Below are 15,311 nucleotides of genomic sequence, written 5' to 3' on the forward strand. Positions count from 1 at the left end.
TCCAAGCCAGTGGCAGGACTGCAGGAGTGTGGCAGGTGGGGCACCACGAGCAAGCAAGTGCACGTGCAATGAGAGCAACAAGTAAGTGCCTGTTTGAGTATTGTTCGGTGCTGTTCGGTGCCACCGAACACCGAACCGAAGAAACCATTAACTTCGGTGTCGGTTTTTAAGATTTTGAAGCACCGATCGGTTTTTAATTGCTGAGAACCGAATTTTTGCAAGACCGAAAAACCCGAACCGAACTCCACCGAAAAACCGAATGCCCACTCCTAATGCCGGTGCCGGCGCCGGGGGCCTGGGACAGCCGGACAGGGACAGTGGTGTGACGTAGCGGGGGATTTGCTGGCGTGATTGGGCCAAGGGGAAAACGTGGGGGCAATGGGTTAGCTCGACGCCACGGCAAGGCAGAGGCTTTTCTCTGTCGACAGCCGTGTGCGGGCCGCGTCCGTCGCGTTCATTTCATGCCCCGCCGGCCGGGCCCCGCTCCCTCTTTGGTGTGCGGACAGCGCCAGACGGCCGCGCCACGGGCACCCGCCGTTCTCCGTTTTCTAAAGCTTCCTCGCCTTCAACGTGCACTTCTCTGCGCTGAGCAAACGAACAAGCAGATGAGAACGAGTCGACATCTGCTAAGTCTCTCGCACAGAGATCATCGAGGAAAATGTCATCGGCAAACTGGCAGGCAAAGTGACCTCGGTGAACCTTTTGGATTCCGGCTGCCTATTTGCTCCGAATGATATTCACAGGATGACAGCCGAATTTGCAGCCGCATCCTGCATTTTTTATTTTAATACTTGACGCATCTTGCGTTGAATTCATTCAGCCAAACTGAATGCCACGTTCCAAAAGGGATTTGACAAACTTTTCTAGTCAGCAAGGGTGAGTCACATTGCAGCTGAACACGAGGAAAAGGCTATTCCGAGCTAGACAAACTTCATATTCTGTCGCACACAGACCATAACGGATGAACTTTAGTTTACACTTCTCTTATTTCGCCAAATTGTATTCACAAGATATGACGCTACTGATGAAACTGCACAACGTCCACGAATCGACAGCATGGGGGACAGCCGGCCTTGGATACATAGCAGGAGACTGGAAAGGTAACAAATGAAATTGAGAACCATGGAGACCCAGGCGAAGGTTACTGCAGAGCCGATGATCGCAACGCCTCATGATGTGTCAGGCTTTAACAGCAACCAGATGATCTCTGGGCCCGGTTGCCACCCACCACATCCACGGTATCCGGCACATACCTTCAACAACGAACACATAAGATCAAAAAAGGAGTCACATAATGAAATAGAAGCAGAAGAAACAAACGAGTGAAGCTAGACCTGAAACAATGCAAACATACCCAACAAAAAGGATTGGCACATGGGAAAAGAAACACGTCAGGTGCTTAGGAAATCAAAGGCCAATATAGTTCCTATAGATGATTTGACATCGACAATTACTGGAACAAGGACTTTTTTCTTCTTCTTCTGAATCAAGGCATGCACATTTCCTTTCATGAATGGAATTCCAGAGTTTGTTACTAACATAGTAACATGGAAATAAATATGATTCCAGTAAGTGATTCTAGTGCTGAAACTATGCAAATATACCCCCACAAAAAGGATCAATGTGCCTGAACCTTGAACTCAATGTGCCTGAACCTTGAACTTATTTCTTTCGGGTTTCATCTCTAGCCTACCCCAACTTGCTTGGGAAAAAAGGCTATGTTGTTGTTGTTGTTTGTTCGTAAGTTTCTAATGATGATTTGATGTAAATAATCACTGAATCAAAGCCTAATAGACAGAACTACTGATATTTCATAAGTTCGTATTTTTGTCATGGCTTTCCCTTTCTAGTACTTGAAATGATTTATGTCACATAAAAACAGCAACTGTTAATGTCAAAATATGCAAAGCTAGGAGAACCACAGTGCGCTTACAGTTCTTCATCTGGTTCATTCTTCAGAGCGTTCTTTACGATACACTGGAAAGCATCTTCGACATTTGTTCCATCCTTCGCAGATGTCTCAAAGTATGGGATGTTCCCTTTAGAGGCGCACCATGCCTTTGCCTTTTTCTCGGAGACCTAAAACGAAAGCAGTTCACATTTATAATCAGCCAATCTAATCAAAAGAAGACTTTATCAAAAGAACAAAACATATTGTGGTAATTACCACACGACTGTTGCCACCATCTACATCAACTTTGTTACCCAAAAGAACAAAAGGGAAGTTGTCCGGATCTGATGGGCTAGCCTGCAAAGTTAAGCTTTCAGAGTTAGACAGAAACAAGAACCATGAGAGCCTGAACTAATAGATCACTGAAAATACAGCACCTGAATTAGAAACTCTTCACGCCAATTGTTCAGATTATCAAATGACTTCATAGAATTAACATCATAGACTAGGACACAACAATCTGCTCCCCGGTAGAATGCAACACCAAGACTCTGAAACCTTTCCTGACCAGCTGTGTCCCATATCTACAAAGACATGTTGTTAAGCACCATAATCCAGCAGATAAATGATGACACATTCAAACTTTATATTCACGTGATATTAATTTGAATCTAAATATATTTCTTCTGTGCCCACCGGAGATGCTCAAGATGGTGTTTTATCAAGCAACAGCCAAACCATAAAGAAACTACACTGGGTTGTTAGACAGTTTAAGATAGCTAGAAGGTTTGGAAATGGTCTGAAAACATATTTTTTTGTTAATTAAGCAATGAGCAAGACTGTAGGGCAAGTATAGGGAATGATTAACAGTTCGGATGCCAAATGCCCTATGCTGATTCCAAACATCATGATTGCAACATAGGCAGCAGCATAGGATTAACACTTTTCCGTTAGCAAAGAATGAAAATAACATAGAAGCCTAAAAGTTCTTTAGCCGAGTACACCTTTTTACTGCCAGTGTTTTTTCATGGAAAATTTAGGAGGTACATCGTCTAGCAGAAATAGTTCATGGCATGTCAGGTTCCCAAAAAAGTAAATCAAAGAAACAACAAAATATTAGTTGGCACAGGAACTAGACACTTCAAGTTTAAGCAATCTACCTAGACAAAACAAGAGATAGTTTAGACTGAATCAGTTGCACAAACCCCAATGCTATGGTCTAACAAACAACCATTCAAGTGTTAAACGGCAAGCATCCTCTCCTATGCTTTACAAGATCAGAGGAGATCAGTTCGCAAACTAACTAAGAAGGTAGTAATCAGTACTTAATTAACATATAAATAAGGCGAACTACCCGCAGATTACAACATGGAGCAAGGCTAGGCCGCAAGGGGAGCCAATCTTACTTGCAAAGTGAAGAGCCTGTCCTCGAACTGCACCTCCTTGGTGAGGAAATCCGCGCCAATCGTAGCCTTGTACTGGTTGCTGAACTTCTTGTTCACGTATCTGAATTACAACACAGCTCAAAGAAAACAAAAAACTAAACCAACAACCAGAAGAAAAAATCAAGGAAATCCAGTCAGCCGGCCAAGAATTAATCCGAATCGCAGGATACTGGTTCATCAACGACGTCTTCCCAACCCTGGATCGCAGGAAACAAAAGTCAGCAGGGAACCAGGGTGAAGCCGCGGGGGGGGGGGGGGGGGGGGGGGGGGGCGACGGGGGAGGTGGGGAGGGAAGATCCGAAGCGCTCACCCGCTGTCGCCGAGGATGATGACCTTGAGCAGGGTGCGCCGGCGCGAGGCCATCGGGATCTAGGGCCCCCCTGGGGCGGTGATCTCGCGGGCGGGGGATTGGGAGGGCAGAGGGGAGGTGAGAGACCTGACCAGACAGACTGGGGGAGCCGCCGCGATGCGTTGCGCTGTTTTGTGGTGGGCGCTGGAACGACGCGAGGAGGGGGAAGAAAACCCGGGCCGGGGGAGATGGGGAAGGTGTGATGAGGTGGCGGCCACACCGTGGGCCACAGCGGAGGAGGCGCAGAGATCTGCTCTGGTTTGTGAATACACGGAGTAGTATGTATTTTAGACAAATTTACAGATATTTTGAAATTTAAAGATTGAATTTGTAAGCATTGTTATTTTTAAGCCTAATGCACGAAATTGTGACTAGGGGTGGCATGTAACCACTCGCTGATAGAATTAGATTATCATCCAAAAATATTGTATCTTGAATTTAATTCGCTAAACGTCCAACCTACAAATGTGTGATCATACTTTTTGTCACTCTAGTGGATTGATAAGGATATGTAGACATCCTTTAACCCTAATCCATTTATTTACCTCTGTTCCATCCATTCAACCTTCATATTCTAGCTAGAGTCGATGCAGGCGCCATGCCTTGCTTCAAGTCAAATCTTGACATTTTTCAACATTATTAGATATAGATTTTTGTGTGATATGGTTCGGAGAGAATATATGTTCATTCCTGTGTAAAACGATTTTTTTTTTAATTTGTGATTTTTTTCTATCACTAATAGAATTCCGATCTTGGCGATCTCCATATTTGTGGAGTACGTAATAGCGAGCTGAGGATAATGTAAGAATTGATTGATTGTATGTCGTGGTAGAGGTCGGAAAGAATTTTTTTTCTTGGAAAATAACGACAGCAACCAAGAGCATATACCAGACACGAGTGCATGCTAGCCATCCACCTGGCACGCAAGTACGCAACGCGTCTCTTGGAAGAGCACACGCAAGCACGACGAAGCAGAAAGCAAATGGAACCAACAAGAAAATTCCATGCACCTAATCCGATCATGAGATCGACTACCCCTAGGATCGACTACGTTTCCTGTTTTCATATGAAGAAAAGTTCCTCGATCAGAAACTGCTGCCAGTACTCTAAACTTGAACGATCTTTCCTTTTCTTTTCTTTCTGCTAATTTCCCTCTAGCAAACCTGAGACCAAAATGATACGAACAGGCTAAAATTCTAGCACTACCCTGTCCGCAACTCTGCACGTGTACCCTAGAATAAAACCCGACGGGAAATCGAAACTTCAGTCACGCGCCGCCGTGTCCGGGGCGCATGCGCCGGCTCATCCCGTCGTCGGCGGCCCCGAGCTCGCCGGAGCTCTGCCCTTCCACCCCCGCGCCCGTGGCGCTGGACGCGGTGGTGGTCGGCGGCCGGCTCACCGCTCTGGGCGCGCTCGACACCTCGCTCGCGTCGGCGTCGTCGCTGGAGCTGGACGACGGGTGCAGCCCGTACTCGCTCGTCGGCTCGCTCACGTAGCTGCTGCTCATGTTCCCGGCGAGGAAGCCGCCGGTGGTGGTCCCCGGCACGAACGCCAGCCGCCGCATCCGCCGCAGCTGCTCGCCCGCGTGGTCCTCCAGCAGCTCGCTCTGCCCCGGCGCCACGCCGGCGTTCAGAGCATCCACCGACAGCTGGCCCTCCAAGTACCGCACGATCTGCTTGTTCAGGGAAACAGCACGTCGTCGTCCACTGTTAGCGTTCTGCTATAATCTGTACCGAAAAAAATTGTGCCTCTTTTTTTGGCAAGATTAGACGGTCACCTGGCTCATCCGCGGGCGGGACCGCGCCGTGTGCCGCACCGCGGCGGCGGCGCAGGCGATGAGCCGCTGCATGTCGCCGGCGTCGTAGTCGGCGCCCATCCTTGGGTCGGTCAGCCCGTCCAGGATGTCCTCTTCGAGAGCTCTCGTCAGCCTTGGCCTTGACTGCACCAGAAAAATTCAGGCACCTCGCTCTGCTTGAACAATATAATCAATCAAATGTCTGCTAGAGTAATTCGGATCGCTCACCCAAGAAACCAATGTCTCGTCGTTGTAGGGCTCCGACTCCGACGACAGGACAGGCCTCTTCCCGGTGATGAGTTCCAGGAGCACGACGCCGAAGGAGTAGACGTCGGAGCGGTCGGTTACCTTGCCGGTGGTGGCGTACTCCGGCGCCAAGTACCTGGCCAAGAAGAGCTCATGTTGTTACCACCACAAATGCGTTCTGTTCTACTACGGAGTACTTCATCTGTGAATTCCTTGCACTTGTTCACTGTAACGGCAAAAGGTTTGGACTTTGGAGCAGTGAGTGATAGTCGATTTACCCGAAGGTTCCCATCACGCGCGTGGAGACGTGCGTGTCGTCCGCGTGCTGGATCTTGGCCAACCCGAAGTCCGAAACCTGCACGACGAATAAAATGCTCGGCTCTTCAGACGAACAAACGCAAGCGTGACCTTTCAGATCGTGATGCATGCTGGAATCGCTTACCTTGGGCTCGAAATTGTAATCCAGGAGTATGTTGGCCGCCTTGATATCACGGTGAATGATCCTAGGATCACCTGAAAAAACCAAGTCCGGGCATCGCCCCATCACACACAACGACCACACCGATCTCATGAAAAAATTCAGACAGAAGACTAGAAGAGTGCCAAAACGAGCAGGAGCAGGAAAAGAACATCTAGCAGGAGCCACGCATGAACTGAACTTACAGTCCTCGTGCAGGTAGGCCAATCCCTTGGCCGATCCGAGCGCGATCCTCCACCTGTGCTGCCAGTCCAGCGGCGGGCGATCACTCCCTGAAACGAAACCCCATGCGTGTGAGAACGCGCGAGGAGCCGGTCGGCATCCGAAGGAAGGCCAGATCGAGGCGTGGTGTGGAGCCGCGCGTACCGTGCAGGTGGAGCTCGAGCGTCTTGTTTGGCACGTACTCGTAGACGAGCAGGCGCTGGTCGCCGTGGATGCAGTAGCCGACGAGGGAGACGAGGTGGCGGTGGTGCACGCGGCTGATGATCTCCACCTCGGCGTGGAACTCGCGGTCGCCCTGCCCGCTCCCGGGCCGCAGCCGCTTGATGGCCACCTCGCCGGCGCCCTCCAGCGCGCCGCGGTACACCTGCCCGAACCCGCCCTGCCCGAGCAGGTTCGCGTCCGAGAACCCCCCCGTCGCCGCCGCCAGCTCCGCGTACGACACCGTGCCGCCGGTGATGACCGCCGGCGGCGGCGGGCGCAGGGGGGCCGAGGGGCCGCCGCTGCTCGTCTCCCACGGCGGGAACGTCTGCTGCGACTGCGAGTACGGGGACGGTAACGGCGCTGACGACACCTTCGACGTCACCGGCAGCCGGGGGCCGCCATAGACGTTGCCTGAGGACGTAAGACAAACATATAATAAGAATAAAAAATTCAAATTAAAAAAGGGATAAAATTGTAGAATGTTTCGAAACACAAACGTGGAATTCTGACATTTTTCATGTCAACGCCGAAATATGATTTGCGTCGACGATCTGATGATCTAATCTAGCAGCAGAAAATGTAACAAGAGAAAAGCAGTAGTATGCAAGTACGCAACGCAAAGCAAGCGACCAGTAACGCAGACAACTCCAGATTGCACACTTGTACAGCCCTTGCCATTCCCGTCCACAAGTTCATCACCGAGCAACTTTTACGCGGCAAGTTGACATCGGCCACGCACTTGAAAAAAACACCCACACGGCCGCCTTCAAACTCCCCGGTCCACGCCCTTGCCATCCATGGCGTACGTGTCGCCATCGTCACCAACAGCAGCTATATATAGCTGCTGCCCTGACGTCACTGGCGCACGCGCGGCGACATGGCGAGTGCGCGGCGCGTCCAAATAAACCGCGGGGCCCGCCCGGACTTTCTTTTCGTTCCGTGTGGCTCGCGCACTCGTGTCCGCGACGGAGCAGCGTAGCTAGACAGTGGCGGTGGTGCGCTTCCACCGGCCAGGGCAGCGCGTGTAAAGCAGCGTACGGGGCGATCGGATATGGACACGTACCCGCCGGAGAGGAGCCGTGCCGGCGTCGGCGGCGCTTCTTCGAGCAGCAGTAGATGAGCCCGGCTATGAGGGCGAGCACGACCACCGTGGCGACCGCCACGGAGACGCCGATCACGGTCCCGCTGGTAGCTGATGGCGACGGAGACGACGACGATGACGGCGGCGATGAAGGCGACGGAGGTGTGAGCGACGGCGGGGAAGGCGGCGAGGGAGGTCCGTCGCCGTTCGGCGGCGACGGGGTTACGCCAGGAGGAGCAGGGCGGCCACGATGAGATGGTGGCGCTGGTGCGGGAGGCGGCGAGGGCGGCCGTCCGGGCGCCCCTGGAGGATCCGGGGCGAGCGGAGATGGCGGTGCGGGTGGTGGCTCTGGCGTCCTTCGCGAGGATGGTGGAACGGCTGGGGCCGGGACACCTGGTGGAGGCCGAGGCCGCCTTGGTGGCCGTGGCGTCACTGGAGAAGGCGGAGACGGCCTTGGCGGTTCGGGCGTCGCCGGGGAAGGCGGCGAAGGTAATGGTGGCGCTGGCGTTGATGGGGATGGCGGGGAGGGCGTTGGCGGTTCTGGTTTGGGCGTCGCCGGAGAAGGCGGAGACGGCACTGGTTGCTCTGGCGTCATGGGGGAAGGCGGCGAAGGCAATGGTGGCGCTGGCGTTGATGGAGACGGCGGGGTCGGCGTTGGTGGTAGCGGCGTCACCGGAGGAGGCGCGGACGGCGTTGCTGGCGCTGGCGCTGGCACCGCAGGGGACGGCGGTAACGGCGTCAGCGGCGCAGGGGTCCCTGGAGGCGACGGCGTGGGCGTTGGTGCAGGCGTCGCCGGCGGTGGTAGCGTGGGTACCGGTGGTGCAGGCGGCATTGGGGGCGATGGCGAGGGCGCCGGTGGTGAAGGCGGCATGGGAGGCGATGGCGTAGGAGACGGCGTGGGTGCAGGCGTCGCCGGAGGCAACGGAGTTGGCGTTGATGGCGCGGGGATCGCTGGCGGAGATGGCGTGGGCGTCGATGGCGCGGGGATCGCTGGCGGAGAAGGCGTGGGCGTCGACGGCGCGGGGATCGCTGGCGGCGATGGCGTCGGTGTCGATGGCGCAGGCAACGGCGGTGGCATCACCGGCGGGGGCCCCGGTGGAGATGGGGCCGGCGCTGCCGGCGTGGGCGCCACCGGTGCAGGCGGAGAAGACGCGGGCGGCTGCGGTGCAGGAGGAGACGCCGGCGGTGCAGGCGGAGAAGGCGCCGGCGGCTGCGGCGTAGGAGGAGACGCCGGCGGAGCGCCTGGCACCACCGGTGGCTGCGGGGGCGGAGAAGACGGCGGCGGGGCAGCAGGTGTAACGGGTGACTGCGGCGGAGGGGAAGGCGCCGGCGGGGGTGGAGTAGATGGCGCCGGCGGGTCAGCAGGCGGCGCCGGCGGCGGTAGCGTGGGAGGCGAAGACGGCGGCGGATCAGTTGGTGCCAACGGGGCGGACGGAGCCGCTGGCGGCTGCAGGGGAGGCGAGGGCAGCGGCGGGGCGGGTGGCACGACCGGCCACTGCGGGGGCGGCGAAGCAGCAGCCGGAGGATCAGGCGGAAGCACCGGCGGCAAAGGCGGCGGTGGCGCAGCAGCAGGAGCCGCTGGCGGAGGAAGAAACGCCGGCGGTGCGGCAGGAGTCAGCGTCGGCGGCGGCAGAATCGGCGCCTGCAGCGGTGGAGCGGGCGGCAGGCCCGGCTCAGCAGATGGAAGCGACGGGGGCGACGGCTCGGGAGTGGTGCTTGGAATTGGCGGGGACGGGGCGGGTGGGCTTGCAGTAGTGGAAGTAGATGGCGGCGGGGTATTGGACGGAGGAGGAGGGCCCGGCATGGCGGCGGGCGGCTGCACCGTCACGCGTCGCCGTGGGAGGGAGGGGATGGAGCGACGACTCCCAGGTCCCAGCGGATCCCGCGCGCTTTTCAAGCGTGGCGCCCCTTTATCCTTCGAAAAATCTTAACAAACCTCTTTTTTTGTTATATAATCTGTTCGGGTTTGGATTGTGGTTGAGGAAAATTTATATATATCCCTACGAGGCTTCGAATCCAGAAACAGTTTCCGGTTGTGTTGCTGCCGCTGTTCCCGCGTGCATGTACTCGTGGTCGCTGCAGGCTCCTCGAGCTGTGCCGGCTAAGCCTACAGATTTGATCATTTGAATCCGTTTGCTTTACTAGCGTTTCACGATTCACGAACGATCATGCTTGGACCCGCCTGACAGCCACACATCACCTCACCGGCTGAAAGGCCGTGACCCGTGGGGCCTTTCGTCTCCTGGGCCAGGCCAGCCCAAACACAACCCATTCACGGCCTAAGCGTTCATGGCCGCGCGGTCCATTCCAGATTGCCGCTCGTGCAGTGCAGTTGTGCTAGGTTTTGATCCGTTTGTTATTAAATCACGACATCACACCTTTACACCAGATGTTTTTTTCTCTTTGATATTTCAAAAATAGATATTAGAGGATTTTGTTTGTTGCAAGAGTACTCTTGTTACAAACACAGACACAAGTACAGCTAACAGCAACATGATAGTGACTTTAGTGATCTGTGAACTCGCTCGTTCGTGTTGTGATAGGTTTTTTTATTTTTATTTTGACAGTCCACTTGAATATATGTGCCTTCATTGATACCCCGTATGTTATTTAAAAAAAACATCGGAGAACATTTGTTCCTTGTTTGACGGCGAAAGGCCTGTGTACGCGCGCACCGGAGTGGGTGTACGACTTTGTATATTGTAGCTGGTGTAGCGGTGCTCCTACCTAGCTTCCAGTCCGTGTCCTAGCGCGAACGAGCCAGACAGCCACCGGTAGCACTCGCGGTGGCGAGGCTGCATTCGATCCCCTGATCGCAACACTGGTGTCGCACCATATGCTCAGGCCTTGTTGCACCATATGCTCAGGCCTTGTTTAGATTTCAAAACGCAAAATGTAAAAATTTTATAAATCACTGGCATGGTATATTAAATATAGTTAAAAAATAAATCGCATTACACAAATGGACTGTAAATCGTGAGACGAATCTAATGAGCCTAATTATGGCGCGATTAGACACTAAATTGATACAGTAATGCTACAGTAAACATACTCTAATAATGGATTACTTAGACTCATTAGATTCATCTCGTAGTTTACAGACGAGATCTGTAATTAGTTTTGTAATTAGTCTACATTTAATACTTCAAATATTGAAGATTCCCTTCTAAAAACGCAAAAATACAAAATACAAAGTGATCTAAACACACCCTCAGTATGGCGCGTTCCGAAAACTACTTGGACAGCTTCCTCTGCGTCAGTCCGGTCAGTGTTGGCATCTAAAATTACCAGTCCCAACTCATAGTGTCTATAGACAATGTCTATACCGTCACATAAGTAAGACACTATGTTTAGAAACTATATGGGTAATTGATGTTTTTACCCTTGCCGAGGAAGCCAATTGTGTTTTTACCCTTCTTTTTGTAACTTTGTGATTTTACCCTCACGTTTCAAAAATGAAGCTTCTATTTGCCCCTACTTTGAGTGTTTTTTAAGTGTACCTCTGTTAAATAAATTTAAAAGGTAATAAAATTTTTAAAAAAATCATAAAAATATGTAAGTACCCCTTATTCAACCATCCCAACCCTAGGTAACTATCTAAAACTCTCATGCTCCTTTGCACCACCTCCACCTCCCTTCTAACCCTAGCAGCTTCTGCGGCCAATGGCAGCAAACTAGCATTCGCAGCAGCCGGTGAGCGCACATAGGGCGGTCGAGTATGCTTATGCAGACAGATTTGCTGAATGTGGTTGGACATAAAGTTTTTCTTTTGCAGTTAAATTGATGCCATTAGCTTTTTCTAATAAAATAGGGGTAAACTAAATCTTCGGTTTAAAAAAGCAGGGGCAAAATCACCAAGTTAAAAAAATAGGGGCAAAATCACCATTATCACTTAAAATAGGGGTATAAACGCAAAAGCCCCAAGCTATATCCATCAATGCATAGTTTCTTCATATGGGTCAATAATTAATACTTAATTATTCTCTCACCTATCAACCAATCATATTTGTTGTTTACTTATCATGAGGACACTACTCTCTTCCAATGCAAAATTTGGTAGAGTCTAATGCATATGTTCTTGTGTAGAAACTGGGTCTTGCACGAGACCTAGTTTTTTCATCTCTTAACTCTCTCTCATTTAATATAGTGCCACATAAGCTAAATATCCTAGGTGACAGTGTAATTAATGCTATGAAAATCATCCTAGGTGGAGGGTTGGGGATGACCTTAGAGCAGTTTCAACCCTCCAACTCAGCTGGTTTCCATAGCATTAAATACGTTGCCATGTAAACAAAAAGCTGAGGTTGCAGGGAAGTTAATCAGGAGAGAAGATAAAATAAGAAGAAACTAGGTCTCATGCAAGAAACCATGTCTACACAAAACTAAGACAAATAGAGAGGATTGGAGAGGAATAAGAGAGAGAAGAGATATGATTGGATAGCAACTTATTTTGAAGAAACTATCTATTGGAGATAATTTATATGAGTAGTGTTTATATGACATGACAAGTATAGAAACTACTGGTGGTGTCTTGGTTTGGGATTGGTACTTAAAGAAAAATTCGTGTCCTAACTGCAAGTGTACGATCGATGACGATGGGTCCCCACTGGCTACTGTCCACTCTCCAGTCTGCAGCTAGAAATGATCCTTTCCTGGGCACCTGGGCAGCACCGCCATAATTGGGTCTGGTCCTCTCACTAATGATGCATTTAAGCTCGTGTGATCATTGCTGCTAATGATGGGCGATCACCCACTTTCCAGCAAGGATACAGGATAAAGATAATAATACCCCCCTTTTCCATTTTTGATAAATAAAGGTTGTCAGCTGGAGTAGGAACAAGGAACCCTCAAAGGCTGAAACAGCTTGATGCCTGACTGCCTTGATGCTAGTACTTACGTCAGTACCAGTAGCATTTTGGCTTGACTTTTTTTCATGGTTGAGTCTATTAGCACTACTACTTTTTCATTTTGAAATAACTAGCACTACTACTACTCGTGTCTCATGATCCCACAAGTCATATCTTAGAGCATGAGCAATGTATCTCGTCGAAGTGGTAAATAAAGGTGGGATCCAAATAAGCTGTAAATAGCTATATGTAAAAAACTTTTTGGTCTTCGTTGTGTTGTTATTTAGGAACATGTAGTTATACTTCCAATGACCATTTTTATTCCATGCGTGCAGCCACTGACCCAGCTCCATCCACCATTCTTCCAAAACTTCTATTGAATTCGTCGACTGAACTTCTCTTCATGTTTTCAGCCGGCTGAATATATACTTGCCGGACTTGTGATTTATATTTATGTTCCATACTGGTAGATTTATCTCAATATATTGCGCAAAAAAATGACTCATCTCAATTATAGTAATTGTTTATATTATTAGGAATATTCTAAGTTATTTTCCAAATTTATCTTCAGGACGCTGACCACGTCAAAACGACCTTTACTTTACCTGAGGGATTAGTACTTTATTTAAGTAGCAGATCCTAAGTTTGGGAACTCACAGGCAGTAATTAGCTGGTATAGTACGGGCATGCACGGCCACCCATATTCTCAGCCTCGCGGCTCGATATATACAGTGACCAGCGAACCACGCACCTCGACCTCTCTCTCTCACTCTCGCACACACGCCTGCCGGAGCTACCTCCCTCCGGCCTCCGGCCTCCCCCTCTGCCCGTCTGCCGGTCTGCCCCCTCTTCCTCAACCTCCCCAGCCATGGACATGGACAGCGAGCCGTCCACGCCGACCCAGTCTTCCTACTTCTCCGGCTGCATGATGGCCTCCCCCGCGTGGCTGCACCCGGGCGTGCGCCGGAGCCCGGCGCGGTTCCAGCTGCTCGCCCGCGGCGGGGAGGACGCCGGCCGCGGCGGCCGCCGCGCGTGGAGGGGCCTGCTCCGGCGGCTGGTGCGCGAGAGCAAGAGCATATGCAGCAACACCTGCAGGGCGCCCGCCGCGGCCACCACCTTCAAGTACGACGCCGACAGCTACGCCAAGAACTTCGACTCCGGCCGCTGGCACCCCTGCGCCGCCAACGCCGCCGTCGGCCACGCGCTTTCGCCGCTGCCGAGCGGGCGGCCGGTTGATCAATCCAGAAGCGAGAGCTAGCTTTTAGCTGTAGATTCTTGCGTACCTTTCCCCCGCACTTCTTTTTTTGTTAGTTCGGTTGTAGCTGTTGATCTTGAGACGGTGGTTGCAACGCCGTTGTCGGGGGATGACGATGACTTCACCACGCCGTTGCTTGTACAGAGGATTGGGGATGTCTCAAGCAGAGTTCTTGCCAAACTATCTCTGTGTGTCCGCCTCCTGATTCTCGATTTCCTTGCCCTCATGACACGTCTTGTGATCTGTGATGAACCTACAATTAATCTTATTAATTGTTTGGAAGAAGAAGAAAAAAACCTGGCAACTCAGCTCACTGTCCTAGAAAGTATATAAAAAAGGGCACTCGTCCTAAAGGAATGAGCGAATTTGGTTGGAATTATATTGGAAAGGGAATGGGAGTGGCGAGACGAATTGTTTTAACAGAAAAGAGAGCAAAAAGCAACGCGGTGCAGATCAACCACCTGGAGAAAATCATCAAGCGCTTACCAGTAAACATGATACCGACGCGATCGATCATGAGCGAGCGAGCAAGTAGAGACGACTCAGAAGGCAGCGCTTCACTGTCAGTGGCCATCTCTAGTCAGCATCCAACTCAATAACTAAGCCGTGTGGAACTGATCCATGGATGAGGGATCTCTGCATCTGACGTTAGACGCCCAGAGCATCAGTACCACCACCACCGTTTCCCTTGCTTGCAAAGGGAAGCAGCCGGATCGGGTCCAGTCGAGCGCGCGCGGCCAATTGGGTCCCGGCCACACTGTTGGAGTGTTGTGGGTCGTATCCGTCTTGACCTCGCATCTCCGGCACGGCATTGCTTGTGGCGAGGGCAAGAGGATTTGGGTCGGTGCCTGCAGTTGGTGGGTTGGTTCTTTCATCCTGAATTCCGATGTCGTCGCATCTGATGAAGACCGTACCGGCTACAATTGGTGACAGTACCGACGATACTTGATTTTGCTTGATTGCCAACAGCATCAGCAACGGCATCGTTAGCCGTGGATGTTCAGTTTTAATGTGGGGGAAGGTCTGCTAGTGTGCTCAGTGCAGATCTGCTCTCCTGATGAGCAGGCCGCGCTGGAGAATGTCAGGCCGACAGGCCGCGTCAGTGCCAGGCATGACCGGGGGCATCTGGACCTCGGCTTTGGTAAGGTTTTGATTTAGCTTTGAATGGACGCCCCCAAGGAATGGAACAGTACCGTTGTAGATGCAGAATTGTAAGGACCATAAGGTTGTTAGTACGTTGTATTGGTGCTAAGATGACGGCCGCCATTATGTTCGTCTGTTCGAACTTCATGAACCTGAAACGTTGTACACGTGTTAAAGTGTTTATATAGTTATAATGATGAACTACCATCACAAGGACTCCGTGGCCCAATGGATAAGGCGCTGGTCTACGGAACCAGAGATTCTGGGTTCGATCCCCAGCGGAGTCGATTTATGCTTTTTTTGTTTTATATGGCTTCTCAAACATGATCTACTCCGTAACTACCAAGCGAAAATCCTG

At 51.5% G+C, this 15,311-nt stretch overlaps 3 protein-coding genes and 1 non-coding gene across 4 annotated transcripts; 2 read left to right on the forward strand and 2 right to left on the reverse strand.

The window, feature by feature from the left end:
- Positions 1 to 911: 911 nt before the first annotated feature.
- Positions 912 to 3,844, reverse strand: LOC120664920 (ras-related protein Rab7-like). Its single transcript, XM_039944312.1, has 7 exons — positions 3,647 to 3,844; positions 3,507 to 3,533; positions 3,298 to 3,397; positions 2,329 to 2,475; positions 2,168 to 2,248; positions 1,934 to 2,079; positions 912 to 1,253 (listed from the first exon to the last, which is right to left on the reverse strand). Exons 1-7 carry the CDS (start codon positions 3,697 to 3,699, stop codon positions 1,187 to 1,189), a joined length of 621 nt encoding a protein of 206 aa, XP_039800246.1. The 5' UTR covers positions 3,700 to 3,844; the 3' UTR covers positions 912 to 1,186.
- A 670-nt stretch (positions 3,845 to 4,514) lies between these two features.
- LOC120664921 (proline-rich receptor-like protein kinase PERK2) lies at positions 4,515 to 9,874 on the reverse strand. The gene is made up of 8 exons (XM_039944313.1): positions 7,691 to 9,874; positions 6,571 to 7,038; positions 6,390 to 6,476; positions 6,169 to 6,239; positions 6,005 to 6,081; positions 5,709 to 5,862; positions 5,463 to 5,624; positions 4,515 to 5,357 (listed from the first exon to the last, which is right to left on the reverse strand). The coding sequence occupies exons 1-8, from the start codon at positions 9,510 to 9,512 to the stop codon at positions 4,953 to 4,955; spliced, it is 3,246 nt and encodes a 1,081-aa protein (XP_039800247.1). The 5' UTR covers positions 9,513 to 9,874; the 3' UTR covers positions 4,515 to 4,952.
- A 3,372-nt stretch (positions 9,875 to 13,246) lies between these two features.
- Positions 13,247 to 14,022, forward strand: LOC120664922. Its single transcript, XM_039944314.1, has one exon. It carries the CDS (start codon positions 13,424 to 13,426, stop codon positions 13,811 to 13,813), a length of 390 nt encoding a protein of 129 aa, XP_039800248.1. The 5' UTR covers positions 13,247 to 13,423; the 3' UTR covers positions 13,814 to 14,022.
- Positions 14,023 to 15,167: 1,145 nt separating this feature from the next.
- On the forward strand, positions 15,168 to 15,240 carry TRNAR-ACG. The gene has a single exon. It is a non-coding gene; the product is annotated as a tRNA-Arg (tRNA).
- The last annotated feature ends 71 nt before the right edge of the window (positions 15,241 to 15,311 follow it).

This window comes from Panicum virgatum, chromosome 3N (genome assembly GCF_016808335.1).
Source record: "Panicum virgatum strain AP13 chromosome 3N, P.virgatum_v5, whole genome shotgun sequence".
NCBI lineage: Eukaryota > Viridiplantae > Streptophyta > Magnoliopsida > Poales > Poaceae > Panicum > Panicum virgatum.

What these genes read in the sequence shown, in the direction of transcription:
- LOC120664921 (XM_039944313.1), bottom strand. Translation starts at nt 9,512, where the DNA reads ATGCCGGGCCCTCCTCCTCCGTCCAATACCCCGCCGCCATCTACTTCC. An exon ending in GCACGGCTCCTCTCCGGCGG is followed by an intron (nt 7,039 to 7,690) that starts GTACGTGTCCAT and finishes TTACGTCCTCAG; the next exon opens with GCAACGTCTATGGCGGCCCC. An exon ending in GGCCTACCTGCACGAGGACT is followed by an intron (nt 6,240 to 6,389) that starts GTAAGTTCAGTT and finishes TGGTTTTTTCAG; the next exon opens with GTGATCCTAGGATCATTCAC.
- LOC120664922 (XM_039944314.1), top strand. Translation starts at nt 13,424, where the DNA reads ATGGACATGGACAGCGAGCCGTCCACGCCGACCCAGTCTTCCTACTTC.
- LOC120664920 (XM_039944312.1), bottom strand. Translation starts at nt 3,699, where the DNA reads ATGGCCTCGCGCCGGCGCACCCTGCTCAAGGTCATCATCCTCGGCGAC. An exon ending in ATCATCCTCGGCGACAGCGG is followed by an intron (nt 3,534 to 3,646) that starts GTGAGCGCTTCG and finishes CCTGCGATCCAG; the next exon opens with GGTTGGGAAGACGTCGTTGA. An exon ending in AATGAACCAGATGAAGAACT is followed by an intron (nt 1,254 to 1,933) that starts GTAAGCGCACTG and finishes TCGTTGTTGAAG; the next exon opens with GTATGTGCCGGATACCGTGG.